We start from the raw sequence: 25,539 nt of genomic DNA, 5'->3' as shown, positions 1-25,539 counted from the left end.
TTTTAGAGGAGCCTCAAGAAAAGCATGATGATGACTCTTCTCTTGTATTTGGTGGGCTTCCACAGGAAGTAAGGAACCCTCAAACATGTTCTGTTTGCATGGGTCCCCAAGACAAATTTCAATTTAATGTCAGATTATAAGGAGAATTGTCCCAGCTTGGCAAGGAATGAACTTCCTCTCTCTGGAGGTCTTCAAGCCAAGGTTGGATGGCCTCAGGTCACACAAGCTGAAATCCCTTCTAAATCTCTATTCTCACATATTCTGTCTAGGTTCAGCCCTCCCCATGGGCCTGGTGAGTCCAGTCTGGGTGGTCTATTGAAGAATTACTCTTAGGAATCATTTCATTCAACAAAAGAGACCTAAGTGCCGTCTGGTATCCTGTTCTAGATATGGATCAGTGCTGCCCTCAGGGATCTTTGAGCTAATTGGAGAAAAACATAGTCACCCTGATTGGGAAAGTGGCTGCCTGCACCAGAGAGGTCCAGGCCCACTTGGAAGAAGGGAGAGAGTTTTGACCTTGGTGGAAGTCAGAGAAGGCTTCCAGGACAGGGCAGACCCCAGCTGGGCAGTGAAGGAAGGGAAGGGACCATAGAAGGAGATGGGATGGAGGGCTGGAGAGGAGCCCCATCCCCAACATGGTGGCAATAGAGAGCACGGAGGAATCCAATAGGGAGAACTGGATCAGGTCTCTGGTGGGAGGCAGAGGCTCATCAAAAAGGGTGAGGGTAGTTGTATCAGAAACAGAATCCATCCCACAGGCACAAGAGTTCCCTTTCTAAGCAGTCCTCATTCAGGGAAGGGGAGCTGTCCCCACCAGAGGCAGCCCACCCACTTCCAGTGGTCTGATCAGGAGGAAGTTGTTTTCTGACATCCAGCCTAAATTAGCTTCCACACTTGTGTGTGTGTGTGTGTGTGTGTGTGTGTGTGTGTGTGTGTGTGTGTGTAGACAGAGACTATTTTCCAAATAGAAATAAAATGAATACGTGCTGATGAATCCTCTCTGTCTAGCTAGCATTGTGTTCAATAAAACCTATTTTGTGTTTGATGCTTTGTCAGCCCAAGTGCTTGTAAGGGAGCTGAGGGAAGTTCCATGTATTCCTGGTTCCAGGGAAGAACAATGGAGCCAAGCCGGTTGAATGACAGAGATAAGGGCTCCTTTTGAGAAGGACCATGTTCCAAAGTGCTCAGGGTTCCCTTGGAGTGAGGTTGCTTAAGCACCTTGAGAAATCTCTGAAGAAGGGCAGCTAGGTGGAGCAGTGGATAGAGCAGTGGCCCCAGAGTCAGGAGGAGTGTAGTTCAAATTCGGCCTCCGACAGGTAATACTTAGCAAGTCACTTAACTCCTCAACCCCCACCCCCACCCCCAAAAGCTAGAGAAATCTCCAAAGAGGCCCAGATCCTTTGGGTCCCATTGAAATTCAGTCCTCCCCTTAAGAGATGTCTAGGTTTTGAGTCTGAGAAGTCAGGATGAAGGTCATCCAAGCTCAGTTATCCTGCCATGTTGGTGAAGTGAGGTGTAACTGTCTCTGTTAGCAGAGTTGGTTTAGATAGGAGGATGTACGAGCTCCCATTTCAATATTCAGGACTGAAAAGACTACTGATATTTTGAGATGGATCAGGGAAAAGCTAGCCTCCCGTGAGGTTCAGAACCCAGTGGTGCCCTGGAAGAAGAGAAGAGCAAGGCTTCCAGTAATTCATACAGCCGAGTTATAGCCTTAGACCTCAGAATCTCAATGACTCAGGGGCACAATGGGTGCCTGTGTGAAAGGAGGGCAGAGTGCCTGGGAGCTGGTGTTGGGAGGCCTGGCCGCAGCAGGCCGGGCTGTGGTCAGCTGAAGCCTTGGCCATGTGGCCTGGGGAGACAGTAGAATGGCGTGGGAAGAGTCCTGGATTGGAGGTCAAAGGACCAGCTAATCCTGGCACTGACACTCGACATCTGGGTGAATGAGAGCAAAGGGTTTAACCTCTGGAGACCTCATTTTCCCTTTCTGTAAAAGGATTCCTCTCCCTCCCTCTTCCCTCTGTGGTTCTGCGTCCTCCATGTCAGTCTCTGGGTTGGTTCTGAAAGCAGGGAGAGTCTTGGACCCCTCCCAAGGCACTACTCTTCTCACAAAATTAGCTGCTGTTACATATATCATATCATTTGATTTTCACAGGAACCATAGGTATCAGGATGCCCATTTTACATGAAAGGAAACAGGCTCATGGAAGGTGCAGTGACTTCCTTGCCCTTTGTCACCTAGTTAGTCAGTGCCAGAAGTGGGTTCCACTTTGGCTTCCCTTGGGATAAAGATGCTTGAGCAGTTTGAGAAGGTTCAGATCCTTTCAGTCCCATTCAGTCCTCTAATTAAATTGAACACCTCCCCCGCTCAGTATTCAGGATTGAAAAGACCAAAGTGCTCTGATATTTTGAGATGAATCAGGGAAAAGCTAGCCTTCCCTGAGGTTCAGTGTCCTCAAGTCTCTATTGACTTTAAGTTGAGCAGTCTTAAAACTGTACCACACTGTCATATGTAGGGAGGCCTAAGGGCCCCCCCCCCAAAATAGGGGGAAATAGCCCTAGTCCTGGTCATGGTGCCAAACAGAAGACAGAGGCAATAGGGAGGAATTGGGAGTCTATTGAGCATGGAAGTAACAGACATGATCAGAACTTCAGGAAACCGGTTCAGCAGTGTATGGAGAGTGGGGGCAGGGGGAGTGATGAAGGAGGCTTTTGAAATGGTCCAAGTTAAGGTGGGGGGGGGGCTGGTGGAGGCATCTGTGCAAGCAGAGAGATGTTGAGGCAATAAATTGGACCAGATTTGGCAGCTGATGGGTTATGGAGGATGTGTGGTTTCATGTGGTAACATGAGCCCGTGATGGGAAGATTCTTGTGTCCATCATCCATCAACCACTGGGTTGACTTATAGCTTGGGTTAGATCGAGACTACCAGGCCATTCCATTTTCTAGAAAATTCAGCCATACTCTTGTATATAAAAGTAAGATGAATAGATGTCTTTTTTTTTTTACTACACAAGGACCAACTTGTTAATTGGCTCTGAGGATGATCTCCCCATAACCACCCCTTTCAACTGTACCCTTTCCTCAACCTTTCTGCCATTGCTAAAGGATGGGATTGGGGCAGGGCCAAGGACTTGGGCTTCTTTCCTGGCTGGATGTACAACCCATTGACCTTTGGGACCATGATAGAAACAGAAACCAAACTCCTCTTTCTCTGTACATCCCTCCCTCCTCCCCCTTCACTACAGGTGTTGCCCCATCATTCTAAATCAGTCGTGTTAAGTGAAGGCTGTCCATTCGAACTATGTTTTCAGTATTTCTAGGTCATGAGAGCCATGAGCGATGTCTCTGGGGAGGTGTTTGATGCTGGAACCTGGTGATACAGAGCACACTCAGCTGCCTTAGTTTACTCTGGGGACCTTCCTAAACCTTGCACACTCATAGGTGAGGGACAAGTCCCATCACCTCTTGGGGCTCAGTGTTTTCATCTGTAAAATGGGTGGCCTTCTCTGCTTCTGTGGTCCTGAAGCATTCCATTAGATGGCCTTGGGGGTCCCTCTCAGCTCTCAGATGATTTCCTCTTTAGAGGGAAGGAGGACTCTGAGAGATTTTTTTCAAGAGTAACCCCCTCATTGGGGGAAAGGAAGAAGGGAAACTGAGGCCTGAGAAAGCGATCTATCTGTGGTCACACTGAGTCTGAAGTGGAATTTGAACCCAGATCTTCTGGACACCAGATTCAGTTCTCTAGCCACCACATGGTGCTGAAAGTCAATAAACATTTATTCGTGAACCAAACACTCCAGCTCTCAGCTCTGGGATTGTCAGTTGTCCCCCTATGTCTGGAATGTTCTCCCTCCTCATCTCCTCCAGGCTTCAGCTAAAAGCTTACCATATGTGTATGTGTGTGTGTATATATATATATATATATATATATATATATATATATATATATACACACATATATATGTTTGTGTGTGTGTGTGTGTGTGTGTGTGTGTATATAAAATTTCCTGGTTATCCTGACTAGCCTATTTGCACATTTTTACTTGCTGCCTCTCCCATTAGACTGCCAAACTCTTTAAGAGCAAGGACCATCTTTTGCCTCTTTTTGTATCCCCTAGACAGTTTTATTTATTGATTAAATGACTAATTGAGTTAAATTATCTGGGATTGAATGCTTCTGTAAACTCTTTCACTCCAGAAAGCAGGTAAATACCTACTCTATTCTGGGGGAGATTAGGAAGGAGAGAGAAGTCATTGAGGAGACTGGGTAACCAGGAGGATGGGCATGTCCTTCATGGAAGGAGGGAAGAATGGGAGAGAAAATGGGTTCTGTTCTGGCCTGATTGAATGTGAAATGCTTTGGGGACATGCACATTGAGACAACATAGAGGCAGTGGAGTCTGGAGCTCTGGCCAAGCCAACGGACATTTATTAATGGCCCTGGGAATAAAATCAGTGAGTGTGGCTGGCTCACAAATTTTTTTTCAAAATGGCAGCTCCAGGAGAAACTCACCAATCTAAGAGGAGATGGACTGCAGATGACTTCAGACCATGGTGGGAAAGTTTGGAGGCAGGGGAGGAGTGAAGGAGGAAGGTTAAGATTGGATAAATAGCTTTGAAACCATCAGCTTCTAGCTGATAATTGAATCTATGGGAGTTCATGAGGTCACCAAGTAAGGGAATACCAAGGGAGAAAAGAAGAGGGCCTGGCACAGGAGCCTTGCCAATTTGAAAGGATCTAAGAGATGCAGTGGAGGGAGGGGAGAATGTGGGACAGAGAAGGGAATAAGCATTTCCATAATGCCCACTATGTGCCAGTCACTCGTCTTTATTTAATATTACCTCATTTGATTTCCCCCTGTACTGTTATAATCTCCATTTTGCAATTGGGGAAACAGAGTCAGACAGAGGTTACTAGGGTCTCATAATTCCTAAGTGTCTGAGACTAGATTTGAACTCAGGTCTTCTTGACTCCAGGTCCAGTTCTATATAACTGCCTCATGATAAAACTTCTCTTCACAGGTGATGAATTTTTTAACTACAACAAGTCTCAAATTGATTTCAATTCATTAAGGTTTTATTAAATGCTTGCACTGAGCTGGGGCTCAGTCCCTGCTTGGAGAGTCAAAGAATTGTACCTCTAGAATGGGGTGGCATCCCAGAGGCCATATGGTCCTGTGTTTTACAGATTAGGAAACTGAGGCTTAGAAAGGGAAATGATTTAGTTATCGTCAAACAGCTGTTATCTGAGGAGTAGCATGAGATCAAGCAGCCGATCACCAAGCATTTAGAAAGACAGAAAGTAAACACTCCTGGTTCCCACTCTTTTGAGGGAGTTAGTATTGTTGTTCATTCTTTTTTTGAGACTGTCCAACTATCTAAGACCCAATTTGGGTTTTCCTCAGCAAAGATATGGAGTGGTTTGCCATGTCATTTTATAGAGGAGGAAACTGAGGCAAATGGAATGAAGTGACTTGGCCAGGGTTACACAACTAATGAGTGTCTGAGGATGGATTTGAACTCAGGAAAATGAGCCTTCCTGGCGCCAGGCCTGGTGCTCTGTTCACTATGGCACTACTTGGCTGGCCCTAATTCATTCTTAGTTCCCTTCCAACTCAAAATCCTACAATCTTCTTGGTGGAAAAGACTTTTGCCAACCCCAAAACTTAGCTGGGAGAGAAACTATGAGATTGCAGAATCACTTGGAATCAGACTGAACCACAGCCTGGTCATGGGACCCCGGGCTAAGTCCCCTCTCCTCCACAAATTGCCCTTCTACATCAGTGAGGAGTTTCAACACTGGGAGTCCCCTGTGTCAGGTACAATCACCATCAGGCCCAAAAGAGAAAGATCTGAGCTGGCTTCCCAGTCTTCGGTTCTTTGCCATGATTGTGCCGTCTGGGATTTCCCTCTGTCCTCGGAGGCCTTAGCTCAGTGAAGCTTTCCTAAACTCCGTGGGGAAGCCTATCTGTTGTCTTCTCTTGTGGGGGTGAGACCTGGGGGGTTTGTTGGGGGCTTGGTTTCCTGAGAGGTTCCTAGCCATCCAAGCGAGAGGTTGTACGGGTGATGAAGAGGAAGCAGCACCAGCTGGGAGCTCGGAGAGGCTGGGGAGGAGGTGGCACTGCCCTGGGGTGGAGACCAGTTATCACCCGGCTGTGACACCAAGCCATCTGTTGGAAAAGAAACAACAACAAAGCTGACTCCCTCCCTCCCCGGGGGCAGGCCAGAGAAGAAGAGGACCCTTGTGTGGAGGGGAGAGTGGGATGTGTGGACTGCAGAATGGAGGCTGCCTCTTGATCATCAATAGCTCCTGGTTTTTCCAGTATCTCCTGGCCTCTTTCCGGAGGCGTGTGTGTGTGTGTGTGTGTGTGTGTGTGTGTGTGTGTGTGTGTGTGTGTGTGTGTGTGTTATATCTGTGTATAGTCGGTGTGTGCTGGGTATGTTATGTCTGTGTGTATGTATGCATGTATGTGTGCTGGGGGTATGTGTCTAGCTGGTTGAAGGAATTTTATTTTTTTTCCCTTTTCTCAGAACCAGGGATAATTCCTTGTGTGAGGAGCTCAGGTGGCACAGCCACATGAATGAGCATTGGCTTTTGGATTAGTGAGGTTTGAGTTTGAATCCCATCTCAGACCCTTCCCTGAGGGACCTTTACCCTTAATCTCTCTCAGCCTCTGTTCTGTTTAGTTTTGGTTTTTCATTTTTTAAATGGTAATAATACTAGAGTCTCTGAAGCTCAAACAAGATGAAACATATAAACTGCTTTGTAAACCTTGGAGGAGGGCAGCCTGGACGGGTGTCTGACCTCCGCTGTTCTCCCTTTCATAGGCGATCAGCATAAGCAAAGCCATCAACACTCAGGAAGCTCCGGTGAAGGAGAAGCATGCACGCCGTATCCTTTCAGAAGTCTCTGCTCCAGGGCCTGAGGGGAGGAGAGAAGGCGACATGATCCCTTCATCTGGGACTTGGGAGTGGGGTGTGGGATAAGTGACTGGACCAGGGTCACACATCCAGTGAGGTCTGAGCTGGTAATGGAAGCAGACCCACCAGGAAGGCCATTATTTCTGGAGCCTTGGGGTCAAGGAAGGCATTGCTTTCTCCGTTTGTCCATGACAGCTTGGCTACTGTGAAGCAGGAACCTAGAAAGGTCTCTTGGTGTCCCGTTTCCCCCACCCCCCCACCCCCTGGTCATTTTACAGAAGAGGAAATGGGTTCAGCCCAGGAATGTTAAATGACTTGCCCAGAGTCACAGAGGTATACATTTCAGAGACTTGAACCCAAGCCTTTGCAGTCGACACTCTGCTCCCCAGCCTTTGTCTTCAGCGGTGGAACTGGGCCTCAGACTCAGGACCTCTGATGCTGAATCCTTCTCCCCAGAGGTGGCATCTCCAGCCTTGCAAACCCAGACATTCTCTTGATAAACACAAAGAAGTTAAGTGACCTGCCCAAAGTCATTCAGCTACTAGGTATCTGAGACCGGATTTGAACCTGGGTCTTCCCCACCAAGGTACCCACACGGCCTAAGTACAAGTTGTATCAGGTGGATACCAGCAGTGAGGAATTAGGAAAGACTTCAGGTATGGACTGGTGGGGTGGGCTACCCTCGCTCCCTGGCCCTCAGTTTCCTCTTCTTTGTCTTCTTTGTCACTGGAGACTCCTTTGGTGCCTGCCAGTTCCAAATCTGTGGTCTCACTACCTTCCTCCCTGTGGACAAAGATGGGGCAGGAGATGTGGGGGAGACAGGGGCTCGCAGCCTTTGATAGAAAATCCCTGCAAACCAGAGCTTACATCCCACCTCCCCCCAGCAGCAACCTAAATTGACCTTGACCCCTGAGCAGGCATCATTCTGGGCACCCACCACGAGAAGGGGGCCTTCACCTTTTGGTCCTATGCCATCGGCTTGCCCCTTCCTAGCAGTTCCATCTTGAGCTGGAAGTTCTGCCATGTACTTCATAAAGTCCTTCGTGATGGACACCCCAATGTGAGTAGAGCGTCAGCTTCCTTCAACCCTGTGGGAGTCAGGCTTCCTGCCCCCGACCCTGTCCTTAGAGGAGTTGCCATCCTGGGAGAGCTCAAGAGAGCCCCTGCCTTTGAATGGGGTCTGAGGGTCTTGGGGCAGTGATGCAGTGCCCCTAATGGCCCCTGGGGCCAGCCCTCTCGGATAGAGACTGACAGTCACCCCAAGAGCCTGGGTGGGAAGGATCCTAAATTGAACCCTTCTTTTTCCTTCCAGTGGTCAATTCTCTCCCCTCCATTCTAGGTTCTCCACGATTGCCAAAGGTATCGGAGCAACATTCGGGAGATCGGAGATCTGTGGGTGAGTGACCCGGGGTCAAGGCTAGATCAATTTGCTCCTTCCCCACTTCTCTTTCTGCCCTCTCCCCCCACTTACTGTTTGACTTTCAACTCTACAGACTGGCAGTTTTGTATAACGAATAGAAACCTGGACTTACAGGCAGGAAGACCTGGGCTTCTCTACCCTTGCTTCACACCCTTCTCACTCTCTAACCCTGAACAAGTCATTCCTATGCCTCAGTCTTCCTCACCTGAGAAATGGGCTAATAAGCCTCAAAATGTCCATAGGGTGTAGAATTGTTCAGACAAGATGAAACCTGGCAAACCACCAAGCACTGGCTGAGGGGAGAGGGCAGAGAGGGCTGGGCTGGAGTCGGGAAACCTGGGTTCAAGTCCTCCTTCTATCATATACTAACTGGGGGACTCTGGGAAAGGCTCAGAACCTAGAAGAGTTTCTTCATCTGTAAAATAAGAGATATTGCGTTCTGTAAACCTTAGTGGTTGGGGTTGGTTTTATTTTTTAATCCACCATTGTGATTTCATCAGTACAGGATTATGATTCATCATTTTAGATTTTTAATGGGTCTTAAAGGTCATGCAAATACAAAAGTGGAGCAGTCTGTGCTGCCAAGGAGCTCACATTCTAGCAAGGGAGGTCCTTAACTCAGTAGCCTCCCTCCCCAGAACAGCCAGTGAAGCCTCAAAATTAGTAGTAACTGGTTTGTAATAATATAATAATAATAGCTCTATTTTTGCAATATCTTTAGGATTGTGATGCTTTTAAAAAATATCTCATTTCAACTCTGAAAAGCAGGTGCTCTTATTACTCCCATTTTACAGTTGAAGAAACTGAGGCAGGCAGAAAAGTGACTTAACCAGGGTCACACAGCTAGTAAGTGTTTGAGGTTGAATTTAAATTCAGGTCTTCCTGACACAAGGCCCAGCACTCTTAGCCACCGCACCACCTAGCTGCAGTTAAGTGACTGATCCAAGTTCTCACAGCTAGTAAGTGTCTGAGGTAGAGCTTGAACCCAAGTCTTCCTAACTTCATAGCTAAGTCCTTTGTGCAGTCTATTATGTCATTATGATGACAAATGCATCCTATGAAACTTTTTCCAGATTCTATTTGCTTTGACTTCACACATATAATCAATATCACATTGCTTTGCCTTCTCAAGGTGGAGAAGGGGGAGAAGGAGAGAATTTGGAACTCGTAATTTTTTAAAAAAAGAATGTTAATTTTTGTACATGTTCTTGGGAAGTATTTAACAGAACAAAAATGTATTTTAAAAAAGAAAAACCTATCACATTTGTTTTTATTCATTCAATAATTCAAAAAACATTTCCTTTTCCTATTTAATATATTTGTTTTTACTTCATTCCTGAATATATTCCTTCCCATCCCTTATCCAGCAAGCCATCTCTTGGAATAAAGAATTTAAAAGAAATAATAGCTAGCGTTTATATAGTACTTTCTAACTAAGCACTTTAACAATTATTGTCTCATTTGATCTACACCTAAACCCTGGGAAGGTAGGTGATAAGTATTATCCACATTTTACAGATAAGGAAACTGAGGCAGGCAGAGGTTCAGTGACCTGCCCAGGGTCACACAGCCAGGAAGCATCTGAGTTCTGGTTTGAACTCAGATCTGCCGGGCTGATGCTCTCTTTTGATGGTCCAGCCCCACTAACAAGGCAGTTCAGCAAATGATTTAAAGCATCAGCCACATCCATCAGTAGGCGCACTGGGCCACCAGTTTTCTGTAGAAATCACCTGCCTTTTGGGTTTTGCGGGGGGGGGGGGGGGGGAGCAGGATTTGGGCCACTTTGTTTGGTTTTTTTTTTTCCTTGAAAGATAACTTCTGATTCCTTTGTTTGGAAAATCAGCTCCCAGATACAAAGTGGGTTAATAGAGCCTTGGCCCATTCCCACGCCCCAGGAGGAAGAACAGGTCTTTTATCCTAATCTCAGAGACACAGTGCAAATGCAATCAGAGGGCCTGAGTTCGAATCACCCCTCTTTGGCCTTGGTCTTCCTAGGCAATGAGAGAGCTGGAGAAGACAACTTCAAAGTTAGCTCCCATCTTCAGAGGCGTGTACCTCTCTTGAGATGGGTTGTGTTGGCTCATCCTGGGGAGGGAGGAAGGAACAGCTGGGGAGTGAGTTGTGGTGAGACGGGAAGGTCCCCTGAGTCAGGCCGGAGCCTGATGGAATGGGATGACCTAGGAGAGGGTGTGCCCCTTTTAAAAGAACAGAGCCCCACTGCTGGAGGCCCAAGCTGGGGTAACCGCCCAAGAGCCGAGGAGGCGGGGAGCACAGCCCCTGGTTTGAGGCTCCCGCGGAGGCCTGTGTCTGCTTGTCAGCTGGCCAGGATGGGTCTGCCCACCAGCATTCTCACAGCATCCCACACAGAGCTGGCCCATTGCCCCCGAGAGGCACACTCTCCTCCCTCATGTTTCTGGGGTGAGACTGGTGATGGACAGCTAAGTGGGGGGAGTGGAGAACTCGGGCTGACGGGGATACTGTTCCTAGGAGGAGGAATCTCACGATCCAGAGCTGGGGAGGAGCTGAGAACACAGAGGTGGGGAGGGGCCTGGGTGGATATTGAGAGAGGAATGCATCCTAGAACAGAGGATGTTAAAACAGGGAAGAGCCTTAGAACAGGGAGTATCGGGGCTGGGAGAGTGGCGGGCGTCCAGAACAGGGGAGGTCAGAAATGGGGGGAGTTTCAGAATAGGGGATGTTATAACTGGCGGCATCTTAGAAAGGGATGTCAGGGCTGAAGCGGGGGGGGGGCCCTGAACAGAGGATGTCATAACTTGGGAGACCTTAGAACAGGGGATGTCAGAGCTGGGAGGGGCCTTAGAAAATCTGCCTTTACACAGATGCATAATTAGAAAAAATACTTTAATAGGTAAATAATGCCTTATATTATGATGAAAATAGTTTTGACCTCCAGGGTCTCAAGGTCCTGGGGACCCCAGGGTTTCTCAGACTGCACTTGCAGAATGGCTTGATCTTATTCAATCCTCTTGTGGTACTGATGTGGAAACTGAGGCAAAAAGAAGTTAAGGGATTTGCCCAAGGTCCCAGTATCCCTAAAACTCAAAGGGAAAGGGGCCCTCAGAGGCTTCTCCAGCCCCTGCCTCCAGAGTTCCCTTTTTAATGCCTCCCTACCCTCCAGAACATTCAGCCTCTGTTTGACCCCTCCAGTGAGAGTGGGATCTCTTGGGGCAGCCCCTGCCTCTAATAATGAGGAAACTTTTCTGTTCTTCAGACCTGCATCTGCCTCTAGTATCCTCCCTCCCTGCATCTGCTCTGAGAGGCGGTGGTCCCTTGCTCTGATTGACAGTGCTTCTAGGCTGCCATCTCAGACTCAGTTTCCCAGTGTTTAGCTGTATAAGACATGATGTTTTCTTCCATCTACTGCAGGTCATGGCCCAGCACATTCCTTCCCAGATTAACTCATTCTTTTTGTTTGTTTGTTTTTGTTTTTACTGGGGGGGGTTTGGGGGGGTTAGTTTAGGTTTTGTTTGTTTTGTTTTGTTTTTTAGTTTTTCAAGGCAATGGGGTTAAGTGACTTGCTGAAGATCACACATCTGGGTAATTAAGTGTCTGAGGCTGGATTTGAACTCAGGTCCTCCTGACTATAGGGCCACTGCTCTCTCCTCTGTGCCACCTGGCTGCCCCAGATTAACTCATTCTGATCTTGATGAATTCACTTCTTTTTTAAATGTATGTGTTTCTATAGGCAGTGTGGCTTGGTAGGTAGAGTAACCTGAAACCAGGCTGTCCTGGATTTGGGTCCTGCCTCTGCCACATCAGAGCTGTGTAACCCCAGACAAGTCTCAGCCATCCCCCTCCTCCCCTCTACCCCCAGGCCTCAGCCCTGCTTTCAGCAGAAGCCTTGACAAAGTTGCTAAGCAAAGGCCTTCCCTGGAAGCCACTTCCAGTTTCTCCTGGTCACAGTTTGTTCATGCCAATCCCCCCATTCCTTCCTAGACTGAGAACTCTTGGCTTGGGGCTGGTTTGGGGGGTTGCCTTTCCTTGGATGCCCAGTGCTTCCCGCAGGCCTGGCACAGGGTATATGGTTATTGATTGAGTGACTCTAGATGACTCTCCTGAGATTTTGAAGGACAAAGAAAATGTACACTATTAGAGGGAGCTTCCACACTGGGAATCCTATACCACTGAAATCACAGGACCAGTCCTTTTCTCTTGATCTCTTTCTCCTTCCTTCTATCCTGTCCTTCCTTCTCTCCTTCCCTCCTTCCTTCCTTGTAAGTTGTAAGTACAGCTCAATAAAACAAAGTAAATCAACCCTTGGCCAGACAGGTCTGACAAGGTGTTCCTCATTCTGCCCCCTTGTTCCACCATCTCTCCAAAAGAGGAAGCAGATTTGTTTCCCTGAAGTCACAGTTAGTCCCCGTGTAGACTGGGCTCTTTCAGGACTTTTTTCTTGTACATTCTTGTGGTCATTGCATCAGTTAATGCAAGTCTTCCCAGGTTTCTCTGACTTCTCGTATTCTCACAACAGTACTGTTACTCCATTTGTCCAGCTGCTCTTACCTTTTCTCTTGGCAGGGTCACCTACATGACCGCTATGGACACCTTGTGACCATTTACACCAAACTTCTACTGACTAAGATCTCCTTCCATCTCAAGGTAATTGACGTTCTAGAATCTGGGGGCCAGGAGAGAGGGGTCCTGGTGGGGTCTTCTTTTGTGTAGTTTCAGGGTTCCCCAGTTTAGGGCAGGGGAAAGGAGTTCAGCCTTATCTGGAGAATCTTCTAGCTGGCCTCTCCTTTAGCCCCTTGGGGCTGTCATGCCTCTTCATTATCATCACTTACTATCACTGGGCTACTTGCCTCAGTTTCCCCTTCTAATGAAATGAGGGGCTTGGACACAGTGGTCTAGTTTGAAGTCTTATCATCCTGTTCTACTTGAGTCTAACCTATTGAGAAAGATCCTATTATTTTTCAGTTTCATTTGCCCAGTGCCTCATGTGGAGCCTTATAGGATGATCAGTTGTTTTTGGAGGGAGTTTTTGGTTTGTTTGATTGTTTTGCTTTTCAAGACCTACAAGTTTTTTATTGATAAATTTGTTTCAATACATCATGGAAATTCTCATTATATTTCCAATTGATATCCCCCTGCCCCATCTATCCCAGATAAATGAAGCAACATTAGAATGATAAATACATGAAGCCAAAGTTGTAACAAGGGTGAGACATCTGGGACTTTTCCCACAGCACTGATATTTAAAGGGCATGGATAGTGCTTGCATTCCTTCAATCATCTAGAAATAGTTGAGTTTAGCAAGTTAGCAGGAATAATTGTTCTTACACTTCTCTGCCCCTCCCACACATGTTAGATGAGCTTCCCCTTGCCACCATCATGGCAAGCTCCCCAACACTAGCATCTTGGGGACCTAGGGAGGCTCTCTGCCTGCCCTCCCACTAGGCCCCATGTCTCAAGGTTATTCCTACACCCTGGAATTTATTTTAAAATTTTGATTTGAGGGTGGATTTCCTGCTGCTTGGGCCAGGCCCATTTTGCCAGCTCCAATTGCTAACTCCAGCTCCACAGTCAGCCTTCCCCTTGAGGACTTTTCTTTTTGAGGAATGGGCAGACTGGGCTTTTTAAGTTAGCACAGGCATGACCCCATGTTTTATTGCTATTTAAAATTATCTTCCAAACCATTTCAGCATATATTAATCATCTGTCTTCAGGAAGACTCATCTTCTGGAGGTCAAACCTGGCCTCAGATGTTTACTAGCTGTGTGACCCTGGGCAAGTCACTTAACTCTGTTTTACTCTGTTTCCTCATCTGTAAAATGAACTTGGGGCTCTCATGCCCTTTCATTATCATCACTTACTATTACTGATTACATGCCTCAGTTTCCCCTTCTATGAAATGAGGGGCTTGGACACGGTGGTCCAGTTTGAAGTCTTAACCTCCTGTTCTACTTGAGTCTAACCTATTTGAGAAAGACCCTATTATTTTTCAGTTTCAGAAGGAAATGGGAAATCACTTAAATATCTTTGCTTTAAGAATACCCCCCAGGGGAGCAGCTAGGTGGTACAGTGGTTAGAGCACTGGCTCTGGAGTCTGGAGGACCTGAGTTCAAACTCAGCCTCAGACACTTAATACTTACCTAGCTGTGTGGCCTTGGGAAAGCCACTTAACCCCATTGCCTTGCAAAAAAAAAAAAGAATACCCCCCAATAAAGTTATGAAGAATTAGACATGACTGAAATGATCAAACAACAGCATGGACCCAATGCTGGGCTAAATAAGAAAAAAAAAAGACAAAAGTGAAATTTAAAAATTAATAACATAAAAGATTAGTGATATAAATAAAATAATAAGTATATATTCATTTAAATAATTCTAATATTTTGGTCAGTCAACAAACATTTAGTAAGCATCTCTAAGATCTTGGGAGACAAGATGTACACATTTAATAATATGTTTGTTGCAAAAATAGCAAGAAACGTTCATTTATTAGGTAGCTACTGTGTGCCAAATGCTGGCTTAGGAACTAGAAATACAGATACAAAGAAGAAAACCTTTCTTGCTTTCAAGGAGTTTGCATTCTTTCTTTACATAGGTCTGGTGAATATTTGGTAAGCACCTACTGTATGCCAGTTATTGGTAGGCACTGGCGATACATGGAAGTGAACTAGTCTCTACTCTCATGGGAGACATTAGTGTACCTATATAAGTATATGTAAAAGAGATCAATCAGTAAGCATTTATTAGGCACCTACTATGTGCGGAGCCAGGGAGACAAGGGCATTTATAATAGTAGCTACTGGTAACTAGAGTTTCTATAGTGCCACCTAGGTGCCAGGTAGTCTACTACATGCATAAAATTTTTTATTTTATTTCATTCTTGCAACAACCCTATGAGAGTGGTGCTTTTATTATCCCCATTTTACAGATGAGAAAAATGAGGCAACAAAAGGTAAGTGACTTGCCCAGGATCACGTAGCCAATGAGTGTTTGACATTGGATCTGAACTCAAATATTTCTGAATCCAGGCCCCGTGCTCTTTCCACTGAGCCACCTAGCTGCCTCAAATACAAATTAAATACAGATATCAACAAAGTAATAAACTATGAGATATTGGACAGAGGGCATTAAGAGGGAAAGCTTCATGTAGAAGGTGTTGCAGAAGAAGTAGCTAGCTTTTTTTTTAGTGGGAAGATGTTACTAATGGTCAGGGAGATCAGAACCTCACATAGAAGATGGCATTTGAGTTGAACTTCAAAGGATACCAGGGAGTCTAAGAGGTGGAAGTGAGGAAGGAGAGCTTTACATTCTTGGGGAACAGCCTGGTGGGCAAATACATAGAGGTGAGAAATGGCTTGCACAGGTGAGAAATGACTGAAATGTATAAATGTAGTTTGTTTGGGTTTTTCCCCTCTGTTTGGTTCACCTTCCATCAATAAATATTTGTTGAATTTAGTTTATTATAGTATCAAATTTTAAGAGCCTATTCTTGGCTTTAGAAGCTGGATATCTTTCTGGAGTCTCCCCTGGCCCTCCTGGTCAGTGGGCACTTCCTTCTCAAGCTGGATTGGCCTTGGGAGCCAACACAGTGGTTCATCCTGCTGGCACTGCCCAAGAGGCCTAGAGCCAGGTCTTCCCCAGGGATATAGGGCAGAGGAGCAGTCAAGAGGCTTCTGAAGCACAACTGGATCTTTCTCTTCCCCCCCTTCAAATCTCTCTCTCTCTCTCTCTCTCTCTCTGCCTTTCTCCACCTCTTTCTCCCTCTCCCCTCTCCTTTTCTCTCATCTCCTTTTTCTTTTCCCTCTAACTTCTCTCTCTCCCTCCTCTCTTCCTCTCGCTCCCCTCCCCCTCTCTCGGCAGCATCCACAATTTCCACCAGGCCTAGAGGTGACTGATGAGGTGCTGGAAAAGGCAGCTGGGACAGATGTCAACAACATGTGAGTTTCTTAAGGGTTTGAGGACTTGGCCAACAAGGGTGAGGCCAAGAACCTGGGGCAAGGCCAGAGGTGGGGATTTCCTTGGGAGCATCCTCTGAGACAGAAGGTAGTGCTGATTGACTCATCAGTCATGCAGGCATATTTATGGGCCCACTCATTCCTCTCCCAGAATGTTCTGCTTTCCCTTGGGGTTTCCCTCATAGCTATTCCCACAGGATCCTTCAACCTCCTCATGGCAAGTGACCCACATGCTGGCCAGTGGTGTGTCTGTGTAAATGAAAGAGGGCAGAACTTGGACCTGCTAACCTGGTCTGGTTAATCCCTGGACCCCAGACAACCTCACACCATACCCCAGAAAGGAGAACAGTGCAGGATTTAGTCAGGGGGAGCTAGTTTTAAATTCTAGCTGTTCCACTCCCTAACTCTGTGACTTTGGGCTTGTGTGATTTCACTTACCTTTTCTCTCCCTCAGTTTCCTCATCTGTAAAATGGGGATGATAGCTGCCCCTCTCTCCCAGGGCTGTTGTGAGGATCAAGTGAGATAATATCTATAAAGCAAATCTGAAAGCAATTATGGTGATGATGATGCCTCTGCTCTTTCCTAACTGTGTGAAGGGGCAAGTCATTTAATCTCTGTAAGCCTCCCTCTTCTCACATTTGACACAGGAATCATGACAGCACTTACCTGGCCCGCTATCCCCTGGGAGACTTGGAGGAGATACTCTCTGTAAAGTACTTTGTAAACTTAAGTACTCTGTCAACGTCCATTAACCTACTGAAGAGAAACATGTCCTTCTGGTCCTTATAGGCCTGAAGCCTAGGGACTCTGGACAGAAAGGGGCCCGAGAGCTGAGATCAAGACACAGGTTATTTAAGAAGGGACTGGGGGCGGCTAGGTGGCATAGTGGATAAAGCACCGGCCCTGGAGTCAGGAGTACCTGGGTTCAAATCCGGTCTCAGACACTTAATAATGACCTAGCTGTGTGGCCTTGGGCAAGCCACTTCACCCCATTTGCCTTGCAAAAACCTAAAAAAAAAAAAAAAAAAAAAGGGACTGAAGGAGCTGGGCCACCGACTGGTGAGCCAGAACCCAGGCTCCCACTGGCCCCCTCCCAAATCCAGTCATCCATGAGCTTGGGAAACTGCCCTCAGCCTGTAACAGTAGCAATAGTGGCAGCCCCTGCAGAGCCCGGAGCTCATTGGGATGTTTGCTGTTCATGGCAGTGTAGTCCAGGGTGACCACATAGTGAAGGGAGGGCTTCCAGTTCCTCCAACTGAGGAGGATTTCGTGGATGGGAACCTGGAAAATAATAACCTAAAGATATTGAGAGCCTTGGCCAACGTTACACAGACAGAAAACATCTGAGGCAGAATTTGAATCCAGGACCTGCGATTGTTTTGTTTTGTGGGACAATGGGTTTTAAGTGACTTGCCCAAGGTCACACAACTAATATGTAACCAAGTGTCTGAGACCATCCCGACTCCAGGGCTAGTGCTCTATCTACTGTGTCACCTAGCTACTCCAAAATCCAGTCCTCTGGGCACCATGGTAGGCTGCCTTACACTTAGGAAACATGCCCCATGTACACATGCATGCACACAGTCTTTCTCTCCTCTCTTTGTCTCTGTCTCATCAGCTCATTTGTGAGGTTTTAAAAAGTTTTATTCATACTTTTTATTTTTATATTACAAATCATTTCCAAATCATTGTCTATGATGAGCTTTCCTTTGTAACAGTAAAAATGAGGTATGGTGGAAAGAGCAGAATGGATTTGTGCTGAGAGGACCTGAGTTCAGATCTCACCTCTGATTGCCCCTTTTAGCCTTGGATAAATTACCCAAGCTCCCTAGGCCTCATTTTCCTCGTATAATATAAAATAGTTGAAATAGATGGCCTTTTAGGACCCTCTTGAGTTCTCTAGAACAATGATCCTTAGCAAAGTCAGTCAACCCATGTGCATACCATTCTATATCCATGGGCCTCCCCAACCTCTCCCATCAAAAAGGGGAAAGTCTGGGGCTAAGACTGATCATTGCAGTAGCCTTAAACATGGTAAAGTTCTACTATAATTGTTACCAGGTCTTATGTTGCCCAAGAGGAGGAGTGTGTGTATGGTAGGATATATGTGTGTGTGTGGGGGGGTATTGTCTGTCCTAGGTGTGAAGCAGCCTACCATGGTGCAGAGATTAGTGATTTGGAATCATAGACCCTGGTTCAAATCTCAGCTCTTTCACATAGTACCTATATGACCTTGAAAAATTAATTAACCTTTCTGGGCCTCAGTTTCCATATCAATAAAACGTCTCAGATCTCCTGACCCCTGCAGCCATTACTTGGCTATGCCACCACAAGTCTGGTCTCCTTCAACCCTGTTCTCATCTGTCTCTTGACCTTTAGTTTCCAGCTCACTGTGGAGATGTTTGATTACATGGACTGCGAGCTGAAACTTTCGGAATCAGGTGAGCTCTTCTGGGAAAGAAAGGTGATCCAGGTCTGGGTTGGAGTTTCCTGGATTCTCAGATTGGGGGTGGAGTAGAAAGAGAAGGAAGAAGGCTCATGGCCAACCCTGTCAGTTTAGCCCCAAATCCTTCCAAGGCTGAGAAGCCCAGGTAAAGGAGGCCAGCTTCCCCGCCCCTCAGCTCAGGATAGACAGATCCTCATGAAGCTAGTTCACCAGGCCATGTTTCCCAGAGTGTTGGCATCTAATGTACCCTCCCTCTCAGACAAGGACAGAAAAACAGAAGTTATTCCTCCAGGCTCCCAACCAAGCAAACAAACCAAGAAGCCTTCATCCTGAATGCCTCTGCCTGCCCTGGTCGGGGGTAGACTTGGAGAATCAAAGACCCCAGGAAATAATTTTCCATTTTTGTGCCTCAGTTTCCTCATCTGTACAATGGAGATAATTCTAGCATCAACCACCCAGGATTATGAGGTTCACACTTTAGCTAACTAAATCATACCTCAGACACTTAACTGTGTGACCCTGGGCAAAGGACAACCTCTCTGTGCCTCACTTTCCTCATCTGTAAAATGGGGGTAATAATAATAATAATAATAATAGTCCCCCACTTCTCAGGGTTATGATGAGGATCAAATTAGATAACCTATGTAAAGTGCTCTGAAAACCTTAAAATGCTATATAAATGCTAGCTATTATTCCATTGAGATAATGTATATAGAGTATTTTGTTTAAAAAAAAAAAAAAGAGGGGCAGCTAGGTGGCGCAGTGGATAAAGCACCAGCCCCGGAGTCAGGAGTACCTGGGTTCAAATCCAGTCTCAGACACTTAATAATTACCTAGCTGTGTGGCCTTGGGCAAGCCGCTTAATCCCATTTGCCTTGCAAAAACCTTTAAAAAAAAAAAGATACTATTCAGTTCCCAACCATGGTATTTGAACATAATCCCATCCCATAAATACCAAGAAAGGAAAGAAGACAGAAGCAGAAAAAGAACTGGGGAGTTTGTTGGATCATTCCCTTCCCTTGTCCCTAGTGGGAGGAATCCTCCACGACCAGAGTTAGACTGATCCTGGTTGAGCTGCAGCCGTGGCAGGAAGCCCCCATTCTTTCACTGGCCTGGATCCAGAGAGGATAATTGGGTTATTTTTAGGTGGCACCTCCAAAGCACTTTTTGGTGATTCAGTTTTGTTTTAAAGAGGAAGGGAAGAGGCAGCAGTGAGCTGGGGGATGGAAGGTGTCATTTGAGGGAGCTGGAGAGGAGAGGAGGGTCCAGCTGTCTCTCCTATAGGCCTAGGAGTTGTGGCAAGGTTGGAAGGGACCTCCAGAGGTCATGTCATCCTACCCATACCTGACCTGATAAATCAATCTCATGGTATCAGAACACATAGTAGGCATTTAATGGATGTTTATTGATTGATTACTCGATTTGTTTCTAAGTCTGACCTCCTGAGCTGTTAGTCTTGAATATTTTATTTTTCCAGTTACATGCAAAAATAGATAGTTTTCATCATTCATCTTTTTGTAAGATTTTTGAGTTATATATTTTTCTTCTTCCCTCCCTTCCCTCCTCCCTCTCCCCATGGCAGTGAGTAATCTGAGCATGGTTAGTCTTAATCTCTCTTCTTTCCCTGTCTTTCTTGGCTCCCAAGGATGGCTGAAGTGCCTGGAGGACATTGGCAGGGGACAAATGGCCCTTTATGGCAGACCTGGCCCAAATAATCACAGTTCACTCAGAGACATCTGTTCCAGCCAATCCCTTGACTAGGGCCTTGTGGAAAGAATGCTAGATTTAGAGCTGGAAAACTTGGGTGTGAATACCAGCTATTGGGAAAATCATGGACCTTCCTGGGGCTCGGTTTCCTCTTTTGTAAACTGAGGGATCTGAATTGTGCCCCCTCTAAATCTTTCATCTTATATTCATTAGTCCTGGGATGACCTAAGCTTCTGATATCCAGCACCATGGGAAGGCAAGGGCAGCCATCCCATCACTGTAGAACCATCCCTTGGTACAATCAGTCTGGTATCTGGGACAGGGTCCTGGGGATGAGTGGTGCAGTGACAGACACCCTCACTGCCTGTCCAGGAGGCTGCCAAAGGCTCTCCCAAGGTGGAGAGATACTCCCACCCTCATTTCCTGGGCTGTTCTGGTTCTCCAAGGCAGGTAGCACAGCCAGGGGTTTAGAGAGGAGGGCTGAAGTAGGGGCCCATGTGTTCCTAGGCACTCCCTTTTGATACCTTGTAGACAATCTGGAAGGGACCCTATACTCTCAGACATACTGAACTCAGAGTTGGGATTAAATTTTATTTATTACCTGTGGAATCACTAAACTTCTCTAGGCCTCAGTTTCCTCATCTGTAAAATGTGGGGCAGGGGGTAAAATAATCTCTTGAGATCCCCACTAGCTTGATATCTCTGATCCTGTGATGTCAGTTCATTTCCCTGGGCCTCAGGTTCCTTATCTGTCAAATGAGGGCATGAGGCTAGGGGAGGTTCCTACTAGTTATAGTCCTCTCCCCCATATTCTTACCTCTTCTCTTTCTTTCTTGTCAGTCTTCCGACAGCTCAACACAGCCATTGCTGTATCTCAGATGGCATCGGGCCAATGCCGCCTGGCCCCCCTCATCCAGGTGATCCAGGACTGCAGCCACCTCTACCACTATACAGTCAAGCTCATGTTCAAACTCCACTCTTGTGAGTCCTTCTCTCCTGTCTTTTAACCTCCCTGCCTGCTAAGGGACCATGACCCCCAAAGTCCCTGGGAGTTTGCTGTCTATTCCAGGTCCAGGGTTCCAAGGTTCCATGAGGAATCTCCCATTTCCACCAAACTTGGATGAATGTATTGGACAAGGCAATTCCTGCCAGCCTTGTTTATCATTCTACAAGATTATGGGGGCAACTGTTTTTAACCCTAGAGCCTAGGTCCCTTTCACAGCTACTCACAACACCATCAGCATGAGCTCATGAATGGCAGGCTCATTTGAATGACTTGATTTTAATATTATGAATGATTTTTATTAATATTAATAACTTAATTTTAATATTAGCCCAAACCAAGCTTTTATTTTTTCTAAATAAATATAATTTTCTTAATTGCACAATGCCTTCCAGAGACAGCTAGGAATTAGATTTGAATTTTATATTATTTGCGTCATCTCTGTCTTCCATTACCACAGATGATTAATTAATAGATGTTTGTTGAATGAATGAATAATTGAGAATTGAGTGTTTAGTTCATATCAATTCAGCTAATGTTCACTGAATGCCTCCTGTGAGGGAGGCAGTTCATAAGAATGATGAATCTGTTTCAGATCAGACCTAGCTTTGGATCCTTCCTCAGAATATAGTTGCTATGTAAACTGGGAGAGGTCATTTCCCTTCCTACAACCTCAATGTATTCATCTGTAAAAAGGATATATAATAGGTATAAAATACCTGCCTCCCAGAATTATTATGTTGCTCAAAGGAGAGAGAGCAGCTCCATAGCCCTATATTGCATACAGCATCAGACTTGGAGTCAGGAAGACCTGAGTTCAAATCCTGCCTCATGCACATCCTGGCTGTGTGACCTTGGGCAAGTCACTTAACCCTGTTTGCCTCAGTTTCCTCATCTTAAAATAAGCTGGAGAAGGAAATGGCAAACCACTTCAGGGTCTTTTTTAGACAGGACTCAGTAACAGGAGAGACCTTATGCAAAGCATTTTGCAAACTTTAAAATGCTACAAATATATTATGTTCATCATCATCATCATCATCATCATCATTATTATTATTATTATTATTATTATTATTATTATTATTTATTAATGGCCCACCAGCCTGGCCAGTAGGTTGAAGTGGATTTTTCCCAGGTGACAACCAAGTTTTTACTCTTTGCTACGCCCAGAGCTGCTCACTGGGTATATGGAATTGGGCTGTGGTTGTCATCCCCCCCAAACCCTTTCTACTACATAGATGGAAAGGGGCAAGGGAGGGAGCAGAGGGAGGAGCCAAGTGGATCCCTGTTGGGGGGTCTCCCATTCCCCCCCACCCTGTGGGTGGGAGGTCCCCAGAAGGTGACACAATGCCTTCAAATCCAAAGAAAATGCATTTAAAGTGAGTGGTGTGTGGTGATAGCATTGGACCAGGAGGTAATCTGGTTGAGAGTCAGCAGAGTGTGACAGGCAGATCAGTGGACCCAGAGACAGGAAGACTTGAGTTCAGATCCCACTTCTGGGTATCAGCTGTGCAATTATGAGCAAGTCAGTCAACTTCATCTCTTAGCCCAAAATTTGGGATCTAGAAAATGGGGACCCTGCCATATACAATGTGACATAATCATAGAGATTCAGTCTCAAAGTCAGGAAGACCTGGCTTCATGTCCTGACTGTAGCACATCCTGACTCTGTGACCCTGAGCAAGCAAGCCTCAGTTTACTGATCTGGTAAAATGGAAATCATGGTACCTGGAATATCTTAAAGTCAGCATTCATGATCATTCCTATTAGGAGACCCTAAAGCCCTACAGTTGGCTTCACTACTTACTGGTTATATATTCTCAGACTGGTCACTTTATTTGACTCTCAGTTCCCTGATCTATAAAATGGAGGTAACAATATAAACTTTATCATAAACATTGTTTTGTGAGCAAATATCAAAAATGTTATTCTTGCTCATTCAGGTCTGCCGGCTGACACACTGCAAGGACACAGGGATCGTTTCCACGAGCAGTTTCACAGGTATCAGGAGGCAGACCCTGAGCAAACAGTGGTGGTCTATGACACAGTCAAGCGACAAGGGGTCTGGGTTGTCCTGCTTGGCTACAGAGGTGACCCCAGCCCCATCCCTACCATGGGGCTTGTGGGAAGAGGGAGATGGTGGAATTTGATAGGCCAGCACTTGTATGAAGGAGGTCCATTTGGTGTTCCTTGGACTCAGACATCTTCGCCTCATTCTCCTCCCCATCACCTCAAAGAATCTCTAGGTTCCTTCAAGGCTCAGCTTACTCACAGTCTCCTATGGGAAGCCTCTCCTAATCTCCTTTCATTGTTATTTTCAATCTTCAAGTTCTCATGTATATCTGTGGTTCTTCACAGTTTTTGTCTCACAATCCTCTCTGACCATCTGACAGAGAGCCCTTCTCAGAATAAAGTTCTAAATAACTACAATAAAATATACAACATTACAAAAAGATAAGCCATATGTTGAAATAAAAATTATAGAAATATGTTTAAAAGCAGGTTCACCCACCCTGTTAGGAACCCTTATCTAAATACTTTATTTTTCTGCCCTGAATACTCAATAGAATAAAAGTATCTTGAGGACAGGAATAATTTAATCTCTTTTGTCTTTGTATCCCCAGTGCCTACCACTATTTCGTGGGCATAAAAATTGATTAATAAATGTTGGTTTGAATTGAGTTCATTTTGAAATATAGAAGAAGAAATCTAAATATCAAAGGAGAAAATAATAAACTGAAAAATAAATTTCCAAAATCTAATAAAATTGATAAACCTTTATCTAATCTCATTGAAAAGAAAAGGGAAGAAAGGCAAACTATTTATAAAAATGACAAAGGACAGATTAGATTGTAATTCCTTATTCTGCTAGTTATGTCTGGATTCCTTTGGCAGAAAGTTCCAGACACCAGATTAAGAAGTACTACCCTAGCCTGACCTGTCCATTTTCTAACCACCAATCTCTCTCCCTGTCCACAGCCTCAGAAACTTCTTCCGAAGGGCCTCAGACATGCTTTACTTTAAGCGCCTCATCCAGATTCCTCGGCTGCCAGAGGTATCTTTGCCCTTCTCTCGCTGAAAGCATCAATAGACCCCTAAGAAGACTGTGAGGGGTGTAGACCCTGGCTAACAATCATATAAGAGTCTGTCCTTCCCTGCCCCCTCTGAGTGTATGGTGCCCTGTGATCCCCAAGCAAGCAGGGTGGGATGGATCTTGTGTTCTCAGCTCCCAGATGGGAATTGGTCAGTTCAGGTGGTTCTAAGGTAGAGTTAGGGGTACAATGAGTGACAGGTGACTGAGACCAAGCCAGACCAAGATGGATTAAAGACAATGGAGGCACTTAGCCTGGGGAATGGAAGAGGTTAGGTACCATGCAAGCTATCTTCAAATATTCAAAAGGCTTTAGCACACAGGCAGGGTTAGTCTTGTGCTGATGGGGAGCCATCAGAACCAGGAGCAATGGGGGGACATTGTGAGGGACATATTTTGTCTGTGCCACTTTCCTCCCAAGATAAAAGGAGTTGCCTTGTGGGACCTGCTTTCTCCTGCAGTTGTTAGTTGGTTAACCATTTGTTGGGAACGTTTTTGAGTATACCTTTACCAAAAAAGTGCATTGATAGCGTGGTTGTTTTACACCCCTGTTATTTCCCCTCCCCAGAAGGCCAGCTCTTATAAGAGAGAAGAGGTGGGGGAAGTAGATTAGAGTTGACCAAGTCTGGCATTCCATTCTGAGTTCATTCCCACAGTCCCCCACATCAGCAGAGAAGTCTGAAGGTGCTTTTTTCTCCTGTAGAGATTATTGTTCAGATGTGACTTGGGCTAAATGGCAAGTCGTGTCCCTTTCTACTCTTAAGTCTCTAATCCTGAGGACCTTATGATTTTTCTTCCTTAGGGTCCTCCCAATTTTCTGCGGGCCTCAGCTCTGGCCGAGCACATCAAACCAGTGGTGGTGATCCCTGAGGAAGCTCCTGAAGATGAGGAACCAGAAAATCTCATTGAGATCAGCACTGGACCCCCGGTTGGAGAGCCCCCGGTGAGAGCCTCTTTCAGCCATCCACTGAACCTGAGGCCTGAGCCCTTCCCCTTGGAAGTTGTCCCCTGCATGGCCT

General features: G+C 45.8%; 1 protein-coding gene across 1 annotated transcript in view; it reads left to right on the top strand.

Moving 5' to 3' along the window:
- The window catches only part of HIP1R (huntingtin interacting protein 1 related), a 74,836-nt gene that overhangs the window by 22,476 nt on the left and 26,821 nt on the right, over positions 1-25,539 (top strand). Inside the window, exons 2-11 of the mRNA XM_074205492.1 lie at positions 6,832-6,895; positions 7,842-7,984; positions 8,264-8,320; positions 12,884-12,964; positions 16,178-16,254; positions 18,653-18,714; positions 21,267-21,407; positions 23,373-23,430; positions 24,409-24,484; positions 25,323-25,463. Of these exons, the coding sequence (XP_074061593.1) occupies positions 6,832-6,895; positions 7,842-7,984; positions 8,264-8,320; positions 12,884-12,964; positions 16,178-16,254; positions 18,653-18,714; positions 21,267-21,407; positions 23,373-23,430; positions 24,409-24,484; positions 25,323-25,463 (900 nt within the window). The remainder of the gene's footprint in view (positions 1-6,831; positions 6,896-7,841; positions 7,985-8,263; positions 8,321-12,883; positions 12,965-16,177; positions 16,255-18,652; positions 18,715-21,266; positions 21,408-23,372; positions 23,431-24,408; positions 24,485-25,322; positions 25,464-25,539) is intronic.

This window comes from Macrotis lagotis, chromosome X (genome assembly GCF_037893015.1).
Source record: "Macrotis lagotis isolate mMagLag1 chromosome X, bilby.v1.9.chrom.fasta, whole genome shotgun sequence".
Taxonomy (NCBI): Eukaryota; Metazoa; Chordata; class Mammalia; order Peramelemorphia; family Peramelidae; genus Macrotis; species Macrotis lagotis.
The sequence above is the reverse complement of the archived record's forward strand: the minus strand, read 5'-3'. Positions and strand labels throughout refer to the sequence as shown.